We start from the raw sequence: 21121 nt of genomic DNA on the forward strand, positions 1-21121 counted from the left end.
GAGGATAATTACTTCACATGATCTAGACTCTATGCTTCTCCTAATACCTCCCAGAACTGGACGCAGTATCCAGATGAGATCTGACCAAGGAGGAGTAGAGGGGATAATTACTTCACGTGATCTAGACTCTATGCTTCTCCTAATACCTCCCAGAACTGGACACAGTATCCAGATGAGGTCTGACCAAGGAGGAGTAGAGGGGGATAATTACTTCACATGATCTAGACTCTATGCTTCTCCTAATACCTCCCAGAACTGGACACAGTATCCAGATGAGGTCTGACCAAGGAGGAGTAGAGGGGATAATTACTTCACGTGATCTAGACTCTATGCTTCTCCTAATACCTCCCAGAACTGGACACAGTATCCAGATGAGGTCTGACCAAGGAGGAGTAGAGGGAGATAATTACTTCACGTGATCTAGACTCTATGCTTCTCCTAATACCTCCCAGAACTGGACACAGTATCCAGATGAGGTCTGACCAAGGAGGAGTAGAGGGGATAATTACTTCATGTGATCTAGACTCTATGCTTCTCCTAATACGTCCCAGAATTGGACACAGTATCCAGATGAGGTCTGACCAAAGAGGAGTAGAGGAGGGTAATTACTTCACGTGATCTAGACTCTATGCTTCTCCTAATACGTCCCAGAACTGGACACAGTATCCAGATGAGGTCTGACCAAGGAGGAGTAGAGGGAGATAATTACTTCACGTGATCTAGACTCTATGCTTCTCCTAATACCTCCCAGAACTGGATACAGCATCCAGATGAGGTCTGACCAAGGAGGAGTAGAGGGAGATAATTACTTCACGTGATCTAGACTCTATGCTTCTCCTAATACCTCCCAGAACTGGACACAGTATCCAGATGAGGTCTGACCAAGGAGGAGTAGAGGGGATAATTACTTCACGTGATCTAGACTCTATGCTTCTCCTAATACCTCCCAGAACTGGACACAGTATCCAGATGAGGTCTGACCAAGGAGGAGTAGAGGGGATAATTACTTCACGTGATCTAGACTCGATGCTTCTCCTAATACGTCCCAGAACTGGACACAGTATCCAGATGAGGTCTGACCAAGGAGGAGTAGAGGGGATAATTACTTCACGTGATCTAGACTCTATGCTTCTCCTAATACCTCCCAGAACTGAACACAGTATCCAGATGAGGTCTGACCAAGGAGGAGTAGAGGGGATAATTACTTCACGTGATCTAGACTCTATGCTTCTCCTAATACCTCCCAGAACTGGACACAGTATTCCAGATGAGGTCTGACCAAGGAGGAGTAGAGGGGATAATGACTTCACGTGATCTAGACTCTATGCTTCTCCTAATACCTCCCAGAACTGGACACAGTATCCAGATGAGGTCTGACCAAGGAGGAGTAGAGGGGATAATTACTTCACGTGATCTAGACTCTATGCTTCTCCTAATACCTCCCAGAACTGGACACAGTATCCAGATGAGGTCTGACCAAAGAGGAGTAAAGTGCGATAATGACTTCACGTGATCTAGACTCTATGCTTCTCCTAATACCTCCCAGAACTGGACGCAGTATCCAGATGAGATCTGACCAAGGAGGAGTAGAGGGGGATAATTACTTCACGTGATCTAGACTCTATGCTTCTCCTAATACCTCCCAGAACTGGACACAGTATCCAGATGAGGTCTGACCAAGGAGGAGTAGAGGGGGATAATTACTTCACGTGATCTAGACTCTATGCTTCTCCTAATACCTCCCAGAACTGGACGCAGTATCCAGATGAGGTCTGACCAAGGAGGAGTAGAGGGGGATAATTACTTCACGTGATCTAGACTCTATGCTTCTCCTAATACCTCCCAGAACTGGACACAGTATCCAGATGAGGTCTGACCAAGGAGGAGTAGAGGGGGATAATTACTTCATGTGATCTAGACTCTATGCTTCTCCTAATACCTCCCAGAACTGGACACAGTATCCAGATGAGGTCTGACCAAGCAGGAGTAGAGCGATAATTACTTCACGTGATCTAGACTCTATGCTTCTCCTAATACCTCCCAGAACCGGACACAGTATCCAGATGAGGTCTGACCAAGGAGGAGTAGAGGGGATAATTACTTCATGTGATCTAGACTCTATGCTTCTCCTAATACCTCCCAGAACTGGACACAGTATCCAGATGAGGTCTGACCAAGGAGGAGTAGAGGGGGATAATTACTTCACGTGATCTAGACTCTGTGCTTCTCCTGATACCTCCCAGAACTGGACGCAGTATCCAGATGAGGTCTGACCAAGGAGGAGTAGAGGGGATAATTACTTCACGTGATCTAGACTCTATGCTTCTCCTAATACCTTCCAGAACTGGACACAGTATCCAGATGAGGTCTGACCAAGGAGGAGTAGAGGGGGATAATGACTTCACGTGATCTAGACTCTATGCTTCTCCTAATACCTCCCAGAACTGGACACAGTATCCAGATGAGGTCTGACCAAAGAGGAGTAAAGTGCGATAATGACTTCACGTGATCTAGACTCTATGCTTCTCCTAATACCTCCCAGAACTGGACACAGTATCCAGATGAGGTCTGACCAAGGAGGAGTAGAGGAGGATAATTACTTCACGTGATCTAGACTCTATGCTTCTCCTAATACCTCCCAGAACTGGACACAGTATCCAGATGAGGTCTGACCAAGGAGGAGTAGAGGGGGATAATGACTTCATGTGATCTAGACTCTATGCTTCTCCTAATACCTCCCAGAACTGGACACAGTATCCAGATGAGGTCTGACCAAGGAGGAGTAGAGGGGGATAATGACTTCGTGTGATCTAGACTCTATGCTTCTCCTAATACCTCCCAGAACTGGACACAGTATCCAGATAAGGTCTGATCAAGGAGGAGTAGAGGGGGGTAATTACTTCACGTGATCTAGACTCTGTGCTTCTCCTCATACCTCCCAGAACTGGACACAGTATCCAGATGAGGTCTGACCAAGGAGGAGTAAAGTCCGATAATGACTTCACGTGATCTAGACTCTATGCTTCTCCTAATACCTCCCAGAACTGGACGCAGTATCCAGATGAGATCTGACCAAGGAGGAGTAGAGGGGGATAATTACTTCACGTGATCTAGACTCTATGCTTCTCCTAATACCTCCCAGAACTGGACACAGTATCCAGAGGAGGTCTGACCAAGGAGGAGTAGAGGGGATAATGACTTCACGTGATCTAGACTCTATGCTTCTCCTAATACTTCCCAGAACTGGACACAGTATCCAGATGAGGTCTGACCAAGGAGGAGTAAAGTCCGATAATGACTTCACGTGATCTAGACTCTATGCTTCTCCTGATACCTCCCAGAACTGGACACAGTATCCAGATGAGGTCTGACCAAGGAGGAGTAGAGGGGATAATGACTTCACGTGATCTAGACTCTATGCTTCTCCTAATACTTCCCAGAACTGGACACAGTATCCAGATGAGGTCTGACCAAGGAGGAGTAAAGTCCGATAATGACTTCACGTGATCTAGACTCTATGCTTCTCCTGATACCTCCCAGAACTGGACACAGTATCCAGATGAGGTCCGACCAAGGAGGAGTAGAGGAGGATAATTACTTCATGTGATCTAGACACTATGCTTCTCCTAATACCTCCCAGAACTGGACACAGTATCCAGATGAGGTCTGACCAAGGAGCAGTAGAAGGGGATAATTACTTCTCATGATCTAGACTGTATGCTTTTCCTAATACCTCCCAGAACTGGACACAGTATCCAGATGAGGTCTGACCAAGGAGGAGTAGAGGGGGATAATTACTTCACGTGATCTAGACTCTATGCTTCTCCTAATACCTCCCAGAACTGGACACAGTATCCAGATGAGGTCTGACCAAGGAGGAGTAGAGGGGGATAATGACTTCACGTGATCTAGACTCTATGCTTTTCCTAATACCTCCCAGAACTGGACACAGTATCCAGATGAGGTATGACCAAGGAGGAGTAGAGGGGGATAATTACTTCACATGATCTAGACTCTATGCTTCTCCTAATACCTCCCAGAACTGGACACAGTATCCAGATGAGGTCTGACCAAGGAGGAGTAGAGGGGATAATTACTTCACGTGATCTAGACTCTATGCTTCTCCTAATACCTCCAGGAACTGGACACAGTATACAGATGAGGTCTGACCAAGGAGGAGTAGAGGAGGATAATTACTTCACGTGATCTAGACTCTATGCTTCTCCTAATACCTCCCAGAACTGGACACAGTATCCAGATGAGGTCTGACCAAGGAGGAGTAGAGGGGGATAATTACTTCACGTGATCTAGACTCTGTGCTTCTCCTAATACCTCTCAGAACTGGACACAGTATCCAGATGAGGTCTGACCAAGGAGGAGTAGAGGGAGATAATTACTTCACGTGATCTAGACTCTATGCTTCTCCTAATACCTCCCAGAACTGGACACAGTATCCAGATGAGGTCTGACCAAGGAGGAGTAGAGGGGGATAATTACTTCACGTGATCTAGACTCTATGCTTCTCCTAATACCTCCCAGAACTGGACACAGTATCCAGATGAGGTCTGACCAAGGAGGAGTAGAGGGGATAATGACTTCACGTGATCTAGACTCTATGGTTCTCCTAATACCTCCCAGAACTGGACACAGTATCCAGATGAGGTCTGACCAAGGAGGAGTAGAGGGGATAATTACTTCACGTGATCTAGACTCTATGCTTCTCCTAATACCTCCCAGAACTGGACACAGTATCCAGATGAGGTCTGACCAAGGAGGAGTAGAGGGGGGGATAATTACTTCACGTGATCTAGACTCTATGCTTCTCCTAATACCTCCCAGAACGGTTTGGCTTTTTTGCTGCTGCATCACACTGATGACTCATGTGCAGTCTGTGATCTATTTGTGTACCCGAGTCTTTTTCACACGTTCTGTTGCTTAGTTCTAGTCCTCTCATTCTGTACATGTAATTTTTGTTTTCTAGCCCAGATGTAGAATCTTGCATGTCTCCCTGTTAGAATGGTATTTATTAGTCGCTGCCCTTTGTTCAAGGTTATCTAGATCCTTCTAAGGCTATGTGCCCACGATGCATAAATGCTCCGGATTTTTTCCTGAGCGTTTCTGCATCTCCCTGGCAGGAAAAACGCATGCGGGTTGTCCATGCGGGTTGTCCATGCGTTTTCCTGCCAGGGACATGCGGATGTGAAGCGTTCTTCACATGCATTTCCGCATGCGGGTTGTGATTTTAGCATCACTTGGAAAGTGCTTGACAATTTGGTCACACGATATAAATCCATGCAACCGGCATATATAGTGTGACCGAGAGAATGGTAAAAAAATAACTATATACTTACCTTCAGATGGCCCCCGGTGTGCTTGTCTCTGCTTGCTGGCAGCTCGCGGTAGATTTAAGGACCTGCCGGCATCAGCATCGCGTGAGCCGTCACATGACTAAATGAAGTCAGCGCAGGTCCTTCAGTCCATCGCAAGCTGCCGACAAGCAGAGACAAGTACACCGGCGGCCATCTGAAGGTAAGTATAATGTGTATTTTTTCTTTTCTTTTTTTTTTTACAGGTTCTATGGTCCCCGGGTCCGGAGGAGAGTCTCCTGTCCTCCACACCCGGGTACCATCCGCACATTGAAACGCATGGATTCTGCATGTACAGATGCAGTGATGCGGATTCCATGCGTTCCAATGCAAGTCAATGGCGGCGAAAACGGAGCACTTCTGCAAAATAATTGGTAGTGCTGCGGATTTTTCCGCAATGATAATCCGCAGCGGAAATTTCCGCAGCATGTGCACAGCATGCGGATTATCATTGGGGAACGTGGCAGACCTTCTACCATCCGTTTAAGCGTTTCTGCAGCGGAATTGCCGCTGCGGAAAAGCTTAAAAAACGTATCGTGGGCACACAGCCTAAATCCGCTCTTCTCTAGTGTTATCTATCCCTCCTAGCTTTGCATCGTCTGCAGATGTGATTAGTTTACCTTCAGTTCCCTTATCTAGATCATTAATTAAAATGTTGAACAACCCTGGGGCCCAGACGGAGCCTTGTGGTCCCCACTAGAAACACTCTTCCGGTTGGACGTGCCACCATTTATTACCACTCTGAGTTCGATCACTGAGCCAGTTATGAATCCACCTAACCGTAGTCTTGTCATTTTTTTTTTCAATAAGGATGGTATGAGACACTTTATCAAATGCTTTGCTGAAATCGAGATATACTATGTCTACCGCATTCCCCCGATCCACCCAGTGATTCATAGAAAAAAGTAGATTAGTCTGACATGACTTGCTTGCTACAAACCCGTGCTAGCTCTGGCTATATACTGTATTCTTATCCAAGTACTGAGATTCACGTAGGTTCATGTTTAGGCCATTGTTTTGGAATATAGTGAGACTTCCGATCCCGGCAGGTTCACGTTTAGGCCATTGTTTTGGAATATAGTGAGACTTCCGATCCCGGCAGGTTCACGTTTAGGCCATTGTTTTGGAATATAGTGAGACTTCCGATCCCGGCAGGTTCACGTTTAGGCCATTGTTTTGGAATATAGTGAGACTTCCGATCCCAGCAGGTTCACGTTTAGGCCATTGTTTTGGAATATAGTGAGACTTCTGATCCCGGATATGCCATTCACATAACAGCAGAATTTAGTGCACCCAAGTTACAATCCAAGCAGTAAAGCGATCGCCTTCAAGTCTCCACAGATATTACAGTTATATTTGTCATACTGGATTTTTTCTATCAGCAGTTTCATATTTCCGTAGGTCTCTTTCAGATCAGCAGGTACTGACAGGAGGTTAGAGGTTATTACCAACCTGCAAAAGAACAGTCTCATCAATAGTCTGAAGGCCATGAACAATCGTCGCTCATCTGCCCGATGTAGATGTCCAAGTGCCTCCATCCGAGAACAAACATTAACACAAAAAAGCCTTTATCTTTTATAGAAATAGTAATTTGCCATTACTCTCTGGGCTATGATACCCGCAGGTTCTCGCGTCTTGGCGGACTAGATGGCGGCTACGATACCCGCAGGTTCTCGCGTCTCGGCGGACACAATACCCGCAGGTTCTCGCGTCTTGGCGGACTAGATCGCGGCTACGATATCCGCAGGGTCTGACGTCTCGGCGGACTAGATGGCGGCTACGATACCCGCAGGGTCTCACGTCTCGGCGGACTAGATCGCGGCTACGATACCCGCAGGTTCTCGCGTCTCGGCGGACACAATACCCGCAGCTTCTCGCGTCTCGGCGGACTAGATGGCGGCTACGATACCCGCAGCTTCTCGCGTCTCGGCGGACTAGATGGCGGCTACGATACCCGCAGCTTCTCGCTTCTCGGCGGACTAGATGGCGGCTACGATACCCGCAGCTTCTCGCGTCTCGGCGGACTAGATGGCGGCTACGATACCCGCAGGTTCTCGTGTCTCGGCGGACTAGATGGCGGCTAGAGATACCCGCAGGTTCTCGCGTCTCGGCGGACTAGATGGCAGCTACGATACCCGCAGGTTCTCGCGTCTCCGCGGACTAGATCGCGGCTACGATACCCGCAGGTTCTCGCGTCTCGGCGCAGTAGATCGCGGCTACGATACCCGCAGGTTCTCACGTCTTCGCGGACTAGATTCCATCAGCCTTTCAGCCTGGAACTTAGAAGCTCTGAACGTTGTTTTGACAAATGTATATACGGAGATAAAAGGTGAAATTCTGATGAACAACTTGCTCGGAAAGTGGGATCATTCTCACATCGCCGTGTGCTCCCTCATCAGAGTCAGAGATGTCACTTACGGTCACAAAATCTGGACACTTGGGTACAGGAAGCTCCTCGCGATGTAAGACCAGCCTCATTGCAGATACTGTATATTTTCTTCTAGATGTGATCCTTTTAATGTTCGTTAAGCAGAAATGGCAGTCTGTTATAAGGTCCTCTGGTTCCCTCCAAACCATCGGAATATGATGGGAACCATTTTTCCAACCAGCAAGAAGCCAATCACAAGATGAGGGGCATACAGCAGAGGTGGTGCTCAGGATCGTTTCAGGTCACAACTTTACACCAGAAAGTGGCGTAAATTTTTTCTCCGACTCTAGAACGTCAGACGTTCACAACAGAAATTATCTGGAGGATTCAACACTTTCTTGGCATTATAGAAAAACTTATAACAACTAATAAAAGCTGAGAAAAAAGAAAAACACTTTGGATGGACAGAAGAAGAAGTACTTGTGCTAACAGATCACTGCCGCTTCACGGCCGGCTCTCTACTTACAGAAGATGCAACATCTATGCATTGTCTGAACATGTCTGAACAGGAATGAGGCTGATCACATCCAGATTACAACACTAAATAATTTGAATAAAAAAAAAAAAAATTTAAAACAGCTAAAATAAAAAGTGTAAAAAAAAAACTGCCTGATACAATTGTAACATATTTGAACTCAGGAGGTGAAATCTCACTAGAATCACCATTAAATGTTCTTGTGAAGTCAAGGCTGGAGGAGGTCAAGCAGTGACGAGGCGCGGCTCATAGTCGGGGCCGGGCAGCGGCGGGGCGCGGCTCATAGTCGGGGCCGGGCAGCGGCTCATAGTCGGGGCCGGGCAGCGGCTCATAGTCGGGGCCGGGCAGCGGCTCATAGTCGGGGCCGGGCAGCGGCTCATAGTCGGGGCCGGGCAGCGGCTCATAGTCGGGGCCGGGCAGCGGCTCATAGTCGGGGCCGGGCAGCGGCTCATAGTCGGGGCCGGGCAGCGGCTCATAGTCGGGGCCGGGCAGCGGCTCATAGTCGGGGCCGGGCAGCGGCTCATAGTCGACCTCCTCTGTGGGGCGATTCAGGAATACAATGTACAAGCGCAGGAGGCGGCAGCGCCATCTTACAGACTGCACCGGGTTCATAAAAGTCCTTTATTACAAACATCACACACCCGCAGAGCAGCACACAGGACGCACCGTCCTCCCCCTTCGGCAGTAGCAACGCTCCAGACTCCCACGCGGCACCCCACGGTCGGGTTCGAGAGGTAGCAGCGGGCACACACACCTCATCCTCATACATAGAGATCAAAGTCCAGTCGCAGGGAGTTGTAGAACTGTCCCGTGGAGCTGTCCACCCGCCGGCAGTAGACCCCCGCTGAGAAGTATCCGTCCTCCACCCATTCCTGGAAGAGGAGTCCAAGCATGACACTCAGCTAAGCTCCGCCCCGCACACGTATGTTGTGGTCCTTACCTGCATCTGAGCACTGGTGAACGGTCCGTAAAGCTCGGCAGCCTCCTCATTCTCCCACTTATACTCCCACAGAACCTCGTCCGCCGCCGGCACAGCTACGGAGAGAACTGAGGGTCAGAGGCACCTATCCTCCGCCCTGCCCCCCTTACCCAGAAATCATTACCTTCCTTGGTCGCCAGCTTCTCCACTTCCACCTCATCTGCGAACATGTCCAGGGCCGGTGCAGGCGGCGACTCCATGGTGCGCAGTCTGTACGCCAGCTTCTCGTACGAGTCCTGATACACCTCGTAGACCCCGAGCGCCACCATCTGATCGGCCAGGGATATGAGACGATCCAGAGGCTTGTCCTCCTGCTGCTCTTCTCTGCTGCTCGGCTCGGCATCAGCTCCTACATCTGTCCTGTCCTCCGCGCTGCGCTCCCTGAGATCAGACGGATCTGTCATGGACGGGCTCCGCTGCACTCTTTTTTGTTTGACTCTTTGGGTCCCGGATTTCTTCCGGGGTCCGCTCCCTCCCAGGCGCTGGATGACTTTGGCCACAGTTTCCCCTGGCTGTAACACCTTCAGCATCTCCTCCAGGATGTTCCTCATCTCCATGGGAGCACGGCCTTCATCAGAGTCGGACTCCTGATCGGCCCCGGAGGAGGGTGGCGGGGCCTCCCGCTCCTTAATGCGAACCTGTGGAACAGACGGTCATCGGAAGATGGAGGTCAGCAGGTACGCCAAACAGCAGGGGGAGAGGGTGGGGAGCCAAACAGCAGGAGGGGTAGGGGGCAGGGAAGCCCGAGGAGGCGGAGGAGCCACCAAACAGCAGGGGGAGGGCGCAGGAGCCACCAAACAGCAGGGGGAGGGCGCAGGAGCCACCAAACAGCAGGGGGAGGGCGCAGGAGCCACCAAACAGCAGGAGGGGTAGGGGGCAGGGAAGCCCGAGGAGGCGCAGGAGCCACCAAACAGTAGGGGGAGGGCGCAGGAGCCAAACAGCAGGAGGGGTAGGGGGCAGGGAAGCCCGAAGAGGCGAGGAGCCACCAAACAGCAGGGGGAGGGGCGCAGGAGCCACCAAACAGCAGGAAGGGTAGGGGGCAGGGAAGCCCGAGGAGCCACCAAACAGCAGGGGGAGGGCGCAGGAGCCAAACAGCAGGAGGAGGGCGCAGGAGCCAAACAGCAGGAGGGGTAGGGGGCAGGGAAGCCCGAAGAAGCGAGGAGACACCAAACAGCAGGGGGAGGGCGCAGGAGCCAAACAGCAGGAGGGGTAGGGGGCAGGGAAGCCCGAAGAAGCGAGGAGACACCAAACAGCAGGGGGAGGGCGCAGGAGCCACCAAACAGCAGGGGGAGGGCGCAGGAGCCAAACAGCAGGAGGGGTAGGGGGCAGGGAAGCCCGAAGAGGCGAGGAGCCACCAAACAGCAAGGGGGGGGGGGAGGGCGGGGGAGCCACCAAACAGCAAGGGGGGAGGAGCCACCAAACAGCAAGGGGGGGAGGAGCCACCAAACAGCAAGGGGGGGGGAGGAGCCACCAAACAGCAAGGGGGGGAGGGGAGCCACCAAACAGCAAGGGGGGGAGGGGAGCCACCAAACAGCAAGGGGGGGAGGGGAGCCACCAAACAGCAAGGGGGGGGAGGGGAGCCACCAAACAGCAAGGGGGGGGAGGGGAGCCACCAAACAGCAAGGGGGGGGAGGGGAGCCACCAAACAGCAAGGGGGGGGGAGGGGAGCCACCAAACAGCAAGGGGGGGGAGGGGAGCCACCAAACAGCAAGGGGGGGAGGGGAGCCACCAAACAGCAAGGGGGGGAGGGGAGCCACCAAACAGCAAGGGGGGGGAGGGGAGCCACCAAACAGCAAGGGGGGGAGGGGAGCCACCAAACAGCAAGGGGGGGGAGGGGAGCCACCAAACAGCAAGGGGGGGAGGGGAGCCACCAAACAGCAAGGGGGGGAGGGGAGCCACCAAACAGCAAGGGGGGGAGGGGAGCCACCAAACAGCAAGGGGGGGAGGGGAGCCACCAAACAGCAAGGGGGGGAGGAGCCACCAAACAGCAAGGGGGGGAGGAGCCACCAAACAGCAAGGGGGGGAGGAGCCACCAAACAGCAAGGGGGGGAGGAGCCACCGAACAGCAAGGGGCGTGGGCTGACGAGGTGGGGGGGTCGAGGAGGGGGTGTGCCAAAGCGGGAGCCAAGGAGGGAAAAAGCCACAACACAGCAGGGGCCGAGAGGGGGGAGAAGGCCAAGGAAGGGAGAAGCCGCCAAACAGCGGCAACCAAGGAGAGGAGGGGGCGCCAAAAAGAGGGGGCCGAGGAAGGGAGGAGTCATCGAGCAGAGGAGGAGCAACCAAACAGCGAGAGCCGAGGTGGGGAGGGGGCACCAAACAGCGGGGTCGACGAGGGGGAAGCGCCAAAAAGCGGGGGCTTCGGCAGTCAGACCTCATACCCAGTCGATGTTCTCCAGCCAGTGATCTCGGATTTGAGCTTCCTTCCTTAAGAAATAGTTTCCCTCAGAGTCAAAATGTCCTTCCTCCATCTCTTCATTCAGATTGAAGGGTGTGATCTGCACTCCGCCCTCGGACTCCAGGGTGGCGCTCTCCTGCCCTGTATGATAACAGTAAGTCACAGGAGGAGGTGCTGACATGGCCGCGCTCACAGGGAAACAGCAGCTGTCGGCGCTCACCTTCCACATCCTCGGGGGCCAGCATGTTATACTTGGAGGCGGCCCCAGATTCATCGTCTCCATCATCCTCCTCATCGCTGTCCAGAGAGTGCTTCCCCTTAAAGCGGCTGCCAGGACCCCCGACCGCCTCTGGAAACTGACAGAAACTACCTCAAATCAGTAACAGCCGATGAGCTCTGCCTCCCCTACTGTGCAGGGTGGAACACTCCGGTCCCCCCGATATACAGTCCAACCCCCTTACATACAATGCGACGCTCCGGCCCCCTCCTCCTATACGTACGCGATGGAACGCTCCGGCCCCCCCCTCCTATACATACGCGATGGGACGCTCCGGCCCCCCCCCCCCCTCCCCCCTCCTATACGTACGCGATGGGACGCTCCGGCCCCCCCCCCTCCTATACGTACGCTATGGGACGCTCCGGCCCCCCCCCCTCCTATACGCGATGGGACGCTCCGGCCCCCCCCCCATATACGCGATGGGACGCTCCGCCCCCCCCCCATATACGCGATGGGACGCTCCGCCCCCCCCCCCATATACGCGATGGGACGCTCCGCCCCCCCCCATATACGCGATGGGACGCTCCGCCCCCCCCCATATACGCGATGGGACGCTCCGCCCCCCCCCATATACGCGATGGGACGCTCCGCCCCCCCCCCCATATACGCGATGGGACGCTCCGCCCCCCCCCATATACGCGATGGGACGCTCCGGCCCCCCCCCATATACGCGATGGGACGCTCCGGCCCCCCCCCCCCATATACGCGATGGGACGCTCCGGCCCCCCCCCCCATATACGCGATGGGACGCTCCGGGGCCCCCCCCCCCATATACGCGATGGGACGCTCCGGGGCCCCCCCCCCATATACGCGATGGGACGCTCCGGGGGCCCCCCCCCATATACGCGATGGGACGCTCCGGCCCCCCCCCCCCATATACGCGATGGGACGCTCCGGCCCCCCCCCCCCATATACACGATGGGACGCTCCGGGGCCCCCCCCCATATACGCGATGGGACGCTCCGGCCCCCCCTATATACGCGATGGGACGCTCCGGCCCCCCCTATATATGCGATGGGACGCTCCGGCCCCCCCTATATATGCGATGGGACGCTCCGGCCCCCCCCTATATATGCGATGGGACGCTCCGGCCCCCCCCTATATATGCGATGGGATGCTCCGGCCCCCCCCTATATATGCGATGGGACGCTCCGGCCCCCCCCTATATATGCGATGGGACGCTCCGGCCCCCCCCTATATATGCGATGGGACGCTCCGGCCCCCCCCTATATATGTGATGGGACGCTCCGGCCCCCCCCTATATATGTGATGGGACGCTCCGGCCCCCCCTATATATGTGATGGGACGCTCCGGCCCCCCCCTATATATGTGATGGGACGCTCCGGCCCCCCCCTATATATGTGATGGGACGCTCCGGCCCCCCCCTATATATACGACGGGACGCTCCGGCCCCTCCTCACTCGTCTCTTGCTTTTCTCCTCGTCCTCCGGGACATCTTCAAACGTCACTTTCCTCTTGGACATCCTGGGGGCAGCCGCGGACGCCTCTCCTCAGCTCCAGCACACCGGGCCGCGCTCCTCACAGCTCCCAGCGCCCCCGATGTGTCGTTTCACTCATGAGGAGCCGGTCGCGCAGGAAATACGTCACTGGACGGCGCCATCTTATCCGGGTCACATGACGTACCATGCTTGCAAGTGGGAGACGAAGTAACAAGCTCCGCCTACTTTATAGACCCGCCCTCCTCCGGTCTTTATTACTCCGCCCCTGATGACGTCCAACCGCCAGAAATTCCAATACAAATAAACGCGGCCGCTTGTTGTGTCAGTGATTCTCCTCAGGAGCCGAGGCCGATGTCTGCTGCCCGCGCTCCAACGCCTCACAGTGTCCCCAAGAATCCTTCCCTGCGGGGTCACAAGCTGCCGAGAAAGTACAAGGTCCAGCGGGTGAATCCGCCCCGACCCCTCAGATGGCAGCCCCGAAAACTACATCGTCCCCCCGCACGACATCCACCCCCCCCTCCGCACGACGTCAGCCCCCAGCCTCCCACATGACATCGTCCCCCCGCACGACATCCACCCCCCCGCACGACGTCAGCCCCCAGCCTCCCACATCACATCGTCCCCCCGCACGACATCCACCCCCCCGCACAACGTCAGCCCCCAGCCTCCCACATGACATCGTCCCCCCGCACGACATCCACCCCCCCGTACACGACGTCAGCCCCCAGCCTCCCACATCACATCGTCCCCCCGCACGACATCCACCCCCCCGCACAACGTCAGCCCCCAGCCTCCCACATCACATCGTCCCCCCGCACGACATCCACCCCCCCGCACAACGTCAGCCCCCAGCCTCCCACATCACATCGTCCCCCCCGCACGACATCCACCCCCCCGCACGACGTCAGCCCCCAGCCTCCCACATCACATCGTCCCCCCGCACGACATCCACCCCCCCGTACACGACGTCAGCCCCCAGCCTCCCACATCACATCGTCCCCCCGCACGACATCCACCCCCCCGTACACGACGTCAGCCCCCAGCCTCCCACATCACATCGTCCCCCCGCACGACATCCACCCCCCCGCACGACGTCAGCCCCCAGCCTCCCACATCACATCGTCCCCCCGCACGACATCCACCCCCCCGTACACGACGTCAGCCCCCAGCCTCCCACATCACATCGTCCCCCCGCACGACATCCACCCCCCCGCACAACGTCAGCCCCCAGCCTCCCACATCACATCGTCCCCCCGCACGACATCCACCCCCCCGCACAACGTCAGCCCCCAGCCTCCCACATCACATCGTCCCCCCGCACGACATCCACCCCCCCGTACACGACGTCAGCCCCCAGCCTCCCACATCACATCGTCCCCCCGCACGACATCCACCCCCCCGCACAACGTCAGCCCCCAGCCTCCCACATCACATCGTCCCCCCGCACGACATCCACCCCCCCGCACGACGTCAGCCCCCAGCCTCCCACATCACATCGTCCCCCCGCACGACATCCACCCCCCCGCACGACGTCAGCCCCCAGCCTCCCACATCACATCGTCCCCCCGCACGACATCCACCCCCCCGCACAACGTCAGCCCCCAGCCTCCCACATCACATCGTCCCCCCGCACGACATCCACCCCCCCGCACAACGTCAGCCCCCAGCCTCCCACATCACATCGTCCCCCCGCACGACATCCACCCCCCCGCACAACGTCAGCCCCCAGCCTCCCACATCACATCGTCCCCCCGCACGACATCCACCCCCCCGTACACGACGTCAGCCCCCAGCCTCCCACATCACATCGTCCCCCCGCACGACATCCACCCCCCCGCACAACGTCAGCCCCCAGCCTCCCACATCACATCGTCCCCCCGCACGACATCCACCCCCCCGCACAACGTCAGCCCCCAGCCTCCCACATCACATCGTCCCCCCGCACGACATCCACCCCCCCGTACACGACGTCAGCCCCCAGCCTCCCACATCACATCGTCCCCCCGCACGACATCCACCCCCCCGCACAACGTCAGCCCCCAGCCTCCCACATCACATCGTCCCCCCGCACGACATCCACCCCCCCCTCCGCACGACGTCAGCCCCCAGCCTCCCACATCACATCGTCCCCCCGCACGACATCCACCCCCCCGCACGACGTCGGCCCCCAGCCTCCCACATCACATCGTCCCCCCGCACGACATCCACCCCCCCGCACAACGTCAGCCCCCAGCCTCCCACATCACATCGTCCCCCCGCACGACATCCACCCCCCCGCACAACGTCAGCCCCCAGCCTCCCACATCACATCGTCCCCCCGCACGACATCCACCCCCCCGCACAACGTCAGCCCCCAGCCTCCCACATCACATCGTCCCCCCGCACGACATCCACCCCCCCGTACACGACGTCAGCCCCCAGCCTCCCACATCACATCGTCCCCCCGCACGACATCCACCCCCCCGCACAACGTCAGCCCCCAGCCTCCCACATCACATCGTCCCCCCGCACGACATCCACCCCCCCGTACACGACGTCAGCCCCCAGCCTCCCACATCACATCGTCCCCCCGCACGACATCCACCCCCCCGCACGACGTCAGCCCCCAGCCTCCCACATCACATCGTCCCCCTGCACGACATCCACCCCCCCGCACGACGTCGGCCCCCAGCCTCCCACATCACATCGTCCCCCTGCACGACATCCACCCCCCCGCACAACGTCAGCCCCCAGCCTCCCACATCACATCGTCCCCCCGCACGACATCCACCCCCCCGCACAACGTCAGCCCCCAGCCTCCCACATCACATCGTCCCCCCGCACGACATCCACCCCCCCGCACAACGTCAGCCCCCAGCCTCCCACATCACATCGTCCCCCCGCACGACATCCACCCCCCCGCACAACGTCAGCCCCCAGCCTCCCACATCACATCGTCCCCCCGCACGACATCCACCCCCCCGTACACGACGTCAGCCCCCAGCCTCCCACATCACATCGTCCCCCCGCACGACATCCACCCCCCCGCACAACGTCAGCCCCCAGCCTCCCACATCACATCGTCCCCCCGCACGACATCCACCCCCCCGTACACGACGTCAGCCCCCAGCCTCCCACATCACATCGTCCCCCCGCACGACATCCACCCCCCCGCACGACGTCAGCCCCCAGCCTCCCACATGACATCGTCCCCCCGCACGACATCCACCCCCCCGCACGACGTCAGCCCCCAGCCTCCCACATCACATCGTCCCCCCGCACGACATCCACCCCCCCGCACGACGTCGGCCCCCAGCCTCCCACATCACATCGTCCCCCCGCACGACATCCACCCCCCCGCACGACGTCAGCCCCCAGCCTCCCACATCACATCGTCCCCCCGCACGACATCCACCCCCCCGCACGACGTCAGCCCCCAGCCTCCCACATCACATCGTCCCCCCGCACGACATCCACCCCCCCGCACAACGTCAGCCCCCAGCCTCCCACATCACATCGTCCCCCCGCACGACATCCACCCCCCCGCACGACGTCAGCCCCCAGCCTCCCACATCACATCGTCCCCCCGCACGACATCCACCCCCCCGCACGACGTCAGCCCCCAGCCTCCCACATCACATCGTCCCCCCGCACGACATCCACCCCCCCGCACGACGTCAGCCCCCAGCCTCCCACATGACATCGTCCCCCCGCACGACATCCACCCCCCCGCACAACGTCAGCCCCCAGCCTCCCACATGACATCGTCCCCCCGCACGACATCCACCCCCCCGCACAACGTCGGCCCCCAGCCTCCCACATCACATCGTCCCCCCGCACGACGTCGGCCCCCAGCCTCCCACATCACATCGTCCCCCCGCACGACATCGGCCACCAGACTCACACATGACATCGTCCCCAGCCTCCCACATGACATCGTCCCCCCGCATGACATCAATCCCCCCACACGACGTCGTCGTCCTCCCGCACGACATCCACCCCCCCCCGCACGACGTCGGCCCCCAGCCTCCCACATGACATCGTCCCCGCGCACGACATCCACCTCCCCGCACGACGTCGTCCCCCCGCACGACATCCACCACCCCCGCACGACGTCGCCCCCAGCCTCCCACGTGACATCGTCCCCCCGCAAGACATCCACCCCCCCCCGCACGACGTCGGCCCCAGCCTCCCACATCACATCGTCCCCCCGCACGACATCCACCCCCCCCGCACGACGTTGTCCCCCCGCACGACGTCGACCCCCAGCCTCCCACATGACATCGTCCCCCCGCACGACGTCGACCCCCAGCCTCCCACATGACATCGTCCCCCCGCACGACGTCGTCCCCAGCCTCCCACATGACGTCGCCCCCCCACACGACATCCACCCCCCCGCACGACGTCGGCCCTCAGCCTCCCACATCACATCGTCCCCCCGCACGATGTCGGCCCCCCGCACGACATCCACCCCCTTGCACGACGTCGTCCCCAGCCTCCCACATCACATCGTCCCCCCGCACGACGTCGGCCCCCAGCCTCCCACATCACATCGTCCCCCCGCACGACATCGGCCACCAGACTCACACATGACATCGTCCCCAGCCTCCCACATGACATCGTCCCCCCGCATGACATCAATCCCCCCACACGACGTCGTCGTCCTCCCGCACGACATCCACCCCCCCCCCGCACGACGTCGGCCCCCAGCCTCCCACATGACATCGTCCCCGCGCACGACATCCACCTTCCCGCACGACGTCGTCCCCCCGCACGACATCCACCACCCCCGCACGACGTCGCCCCCAGCCTCCCACATGACATCGTCCCCCCGCAAGACATCCACCCCCCCCCGCACGACGTCGGCCCCAGCCTCCCACATCACATCGTCCCCCCGCACGACATCCACCCCCCCCGCACGACGTCGTCCCCCCGCACGACGTCGACCCCCAGCCTCCCACATGACATCGTCCCCCCGCACGACGTCGACCCCCAGCCTCCCACATGACATCGTCCCCCCGCACGACGTCGTCCCCAGCCTCCCACATGACGTCGCCCCCCCACACGACATCCACCCCCCCGCACGACGTCGGCCCTCAGCCTCCCACATCACATCGTCCCCCCGCACGATGTCGGCCCCCCGCACGACATCCACCCCCTTGCACGACGTCGTCCCCAGCCTCCCACATCACATCGTCCCCCTGCACGTCGTCCCCCCGCACGACGTCAGCCCCCAGCCTCCCACTTGAAGTCTTCCCCGCGCACAACATCAACCCCCCGCACGACGTCGGCCCCCAATCCCCAACACGACATCGTCCCCCTGCACGACATCGGCCCCCAATCCCCCACACGACATCGTCCCCCTGCACAACATCGGCCCCGACGCCCCCACACGACGCCCCTGTCCCCCTGTGACATCTGTCCTGACCCCCCACATACGACGTCGGCCCCCATCCCCCCGCAAATTGGCCCCCATCTCCCGTGCGACATCGGCCCCTGCACGAAGTCGACCCCTGTTCAGCTCTTCCTCAGGTCAGGGAGGGAGACAGCAAGTACAGGAGGAGGAGATGCTCTGCAGACACGCCCACCTGTCAGTGCAGGTGAGAAAGTTACACTCCCCACCCCCAGATGGACTCCATGTGACAGCCACAATGAGGAAGTGACATACCACACAAGGAACAGCAGGAAGAGACAGCCGGAGAGAGATCAGCCCCTGACAAAAGAGACCGCCAGAGAGCAGACACAGGTGAGACTGCAGGAGAAAGACAGCCTGAGCGAGAGCAGCCCCACCAGAAGACACAGCTGAAGAGAGAGCAGAAACAGGCGAAACTGCAATACAAGAGACAGCCGGAGAGAGATAAGTCCCAACAAAAGACTCAGCCGGAGAGAGAGCAGACACAGGTAAGACTGCAGTACAAGAGACAGCAGGAAAGAGATCAGACACAAGCGAGACTGCAATAGAAGAGACAGCCAGAGAGAAACCAGGCACATTTGAGACTGCAGGACAGAGAGCAGACACAGGTGAGACTGCGGTACAAGAGACAGAAGGAGAGAGATCAGCCCCAACAAAAGACACAGCCGGAGAGAGAGCAGACAGAGGCGAGACAGCTGTAGAGAGACCCGAAACAGGTGAGACTGCCCGGGAAAGACAGCCTGAAAGAGACTAGCCCCAACAAAAGACACAGCTGAAGAGAGAGCAGAAACAGGCGAGACTGGGGTACAAGAGACAGCAGGAAAGAGATCAGCTCCAACAAAAGACACAGCCGGAGAGAGAACAGACACAGGCGAGACTGCTGTACAAGAGACAGCCAGAGAGAGATCAGACACAAGAGGAACAGACCCTAGGATTGGTAGATTTTTGTCAGTGCTGAAGATGGGCAGAAAGTGACAGCCGAACCCCAAAGATCTTCAGACACAGTAGTATAATTCTGCTCCCTATAGAGGGATGCTGACCCTGGTACCAGGAAGATGGTTCTGAGCCCAGTACCAGGAAGATGGTTCTGAGCCCAGTACCAGGAAGATGGTTCTGTCTGACCCCGGTACCAGGTAGATGGTTCCGTCTGACCCCGATAGCAGTGAGACGGTTTTGACCCTGGTACCAGGGAGATGGTTCTGTCTGACCCTGGTACCAGGTAGATGGTTCCGTCTGACCCCGATAGCAGTGAGACGGTTTTGACCCTGGTACCAGGGAGATGGTTCTGTCTGACCCTGGTACCAGGGAAATAGTTCTGACTGACTCTGGTGCCAGTGAGATGGTCCTGACTCCGGTACCTGTGAGATGGTTCTGTTTGACCCCGGTACCAGGGAGAGCGTTATGTCTGACTCCTGTGCCAGTGAGATGGTCCTGACCCCGGTGCCAGTGAGATGGTCCTGACCCCGGTGCCAGTGAGATGGTCCTGACCCCGGTGCCAGTGAGATGGTTCTGACCCCTGTGCCAGTGAGATGGTCCTGACCCCTGTGCCAGTGAGATGGTCCTGACCCCTGTGCCAGTGAGATGGTCCTGACTCTGGTACCTGTGAGATGGTTCTGACCCCTGTGCCAGTGAGATGGTCCTGACCCCGGTGCCAGTGAGATGGTCATGACCCCTGTGCCAGTGAGATGGTCCTGACTCCGGTACCTGTGAGATGGTTCTGACCCCGGTGCCAGTGAGATGGTTCTGACCCCGGTGCCAGTGAGATGGTCCTGACCCCGGTGCCAGTGAGATGGTCCTGACCCCTGTGCCAGTGAGATGGTCCTGACCCCTGTGCCAGTGAGATGGTCCTGACCCCTGTGCCAGTGAGATGGTCCTGACCCCTGTGCCAGTGAGATGGTCCTGACCCCTGTGCCAGTGAGATGGTCCTGACCCCTGTGCCAGTGAGATGGTTATGTCTGACCCCGGTGCCAGTGAGATGCTTCTGTCTGACCCTGGTACCAGGGAAATAGTTCTGGCTGACTCTGGTGCCAGTGAGATGGTCCTGACTCCGGTACCTGTGAGATGGTTCTGTTTGACCCCGGTACCAGGGAGAGCGTTATGTCTGACTCCTGTGCCAGTGAGATGGTCCTGACCCCGGTGCCAGTGAGATGGTCCTGACCCCGATGCCAGTGAGATGGTCCTGGCCCCTGTGCCAGTGAGATGGTCCTGACCCCTGTGCCAGTGAGATGGTCCTGACTCCGGTACCTGTGAGATGGTCCTGACCCCGGTGCCAGTGAGATGGTCCTGACCCCGGTGCCAGTGAGATGGTCCTGACCCCTGTGCCAGTGAGATGGTTATGTCTGACCCCGG

General features: G+C 57.7%; 1 protein-coding gene across 1 annotated transcript; it reads right to left on the minus strand.

Annotated features, from left to right (window-relative positions):
- Positions 1-8876: 8876 nt before the first annotated feature.
- CD2BP2 (CD2 cytoplasmic tail binding protein 2) lies at positions 8877-13888 on the minus strand. The gene is made up of 6 exons (XM_073649040.1): positions 13342-13888; positions 11864-11999; positions 11627-11784; positions 9373-9886; positions 9210-9304; positions 8877-9141 (listed from the first exon to the last, which is right to left on the minus strand). The coding sequence occupies exons 1-6, from the start codon at positions 13402-13404 to the stop codon at positions 9031-9033; spliced, it is 1077 nt and encodes a 358-aa protein (XP_073505141.1). The 5' UTR covers positions 13405-13888; the 3' UTR covers positions 8877-9030.
- Between the last annotated feature and the right edge of the window lie 7233 nt (positions 13889-21121).

The sequence above is a fragment of the Phyllobates terribilis genome, unplaced genomic scaffold (assembly GCF_046119375.1).
Source record: "Phyllobates terribilis strain yellow unplaced genomic scaffold, ASM4611937v1 Scaffold_9__5_contigs__length_417890890, whole genome shotgun sequence".
NCBI lineage: Eukaryota > Metazoa > Chordata > Amphibia > Anura > Dendrobatidae > Phyllobates > Phyllobates terribilis.

What these genes read in the sequence shown, in the direction of transcription:
- CD2BP2 (XM_073649040.1), bottom strand. Translation starts at nt 13,404, where the DNA reads ATGTCCAAGAGGAAAGTGACGTTTGAAGATGTCCCGGAGGACGAGGAG. An exon ending in AGGAGAAAAGCAAGAGACGA is followed by an intron (nt 12,000 to 13,341) that starts GTGAGGAGGGGC and finishes AGTTTCTGTCAG; the next exon opens with TTTCCAGAGGCGGTCGGGGG. An exon ending in GAAGCTGGCGACCAAGGAAG is followed by an intron (nt 9,305 to 9,372) that starts GTAATGATTTCT and finishes TTCTCTCCGTAG; the next exon opens with CTGTGCCGGCGGCGGACGAG.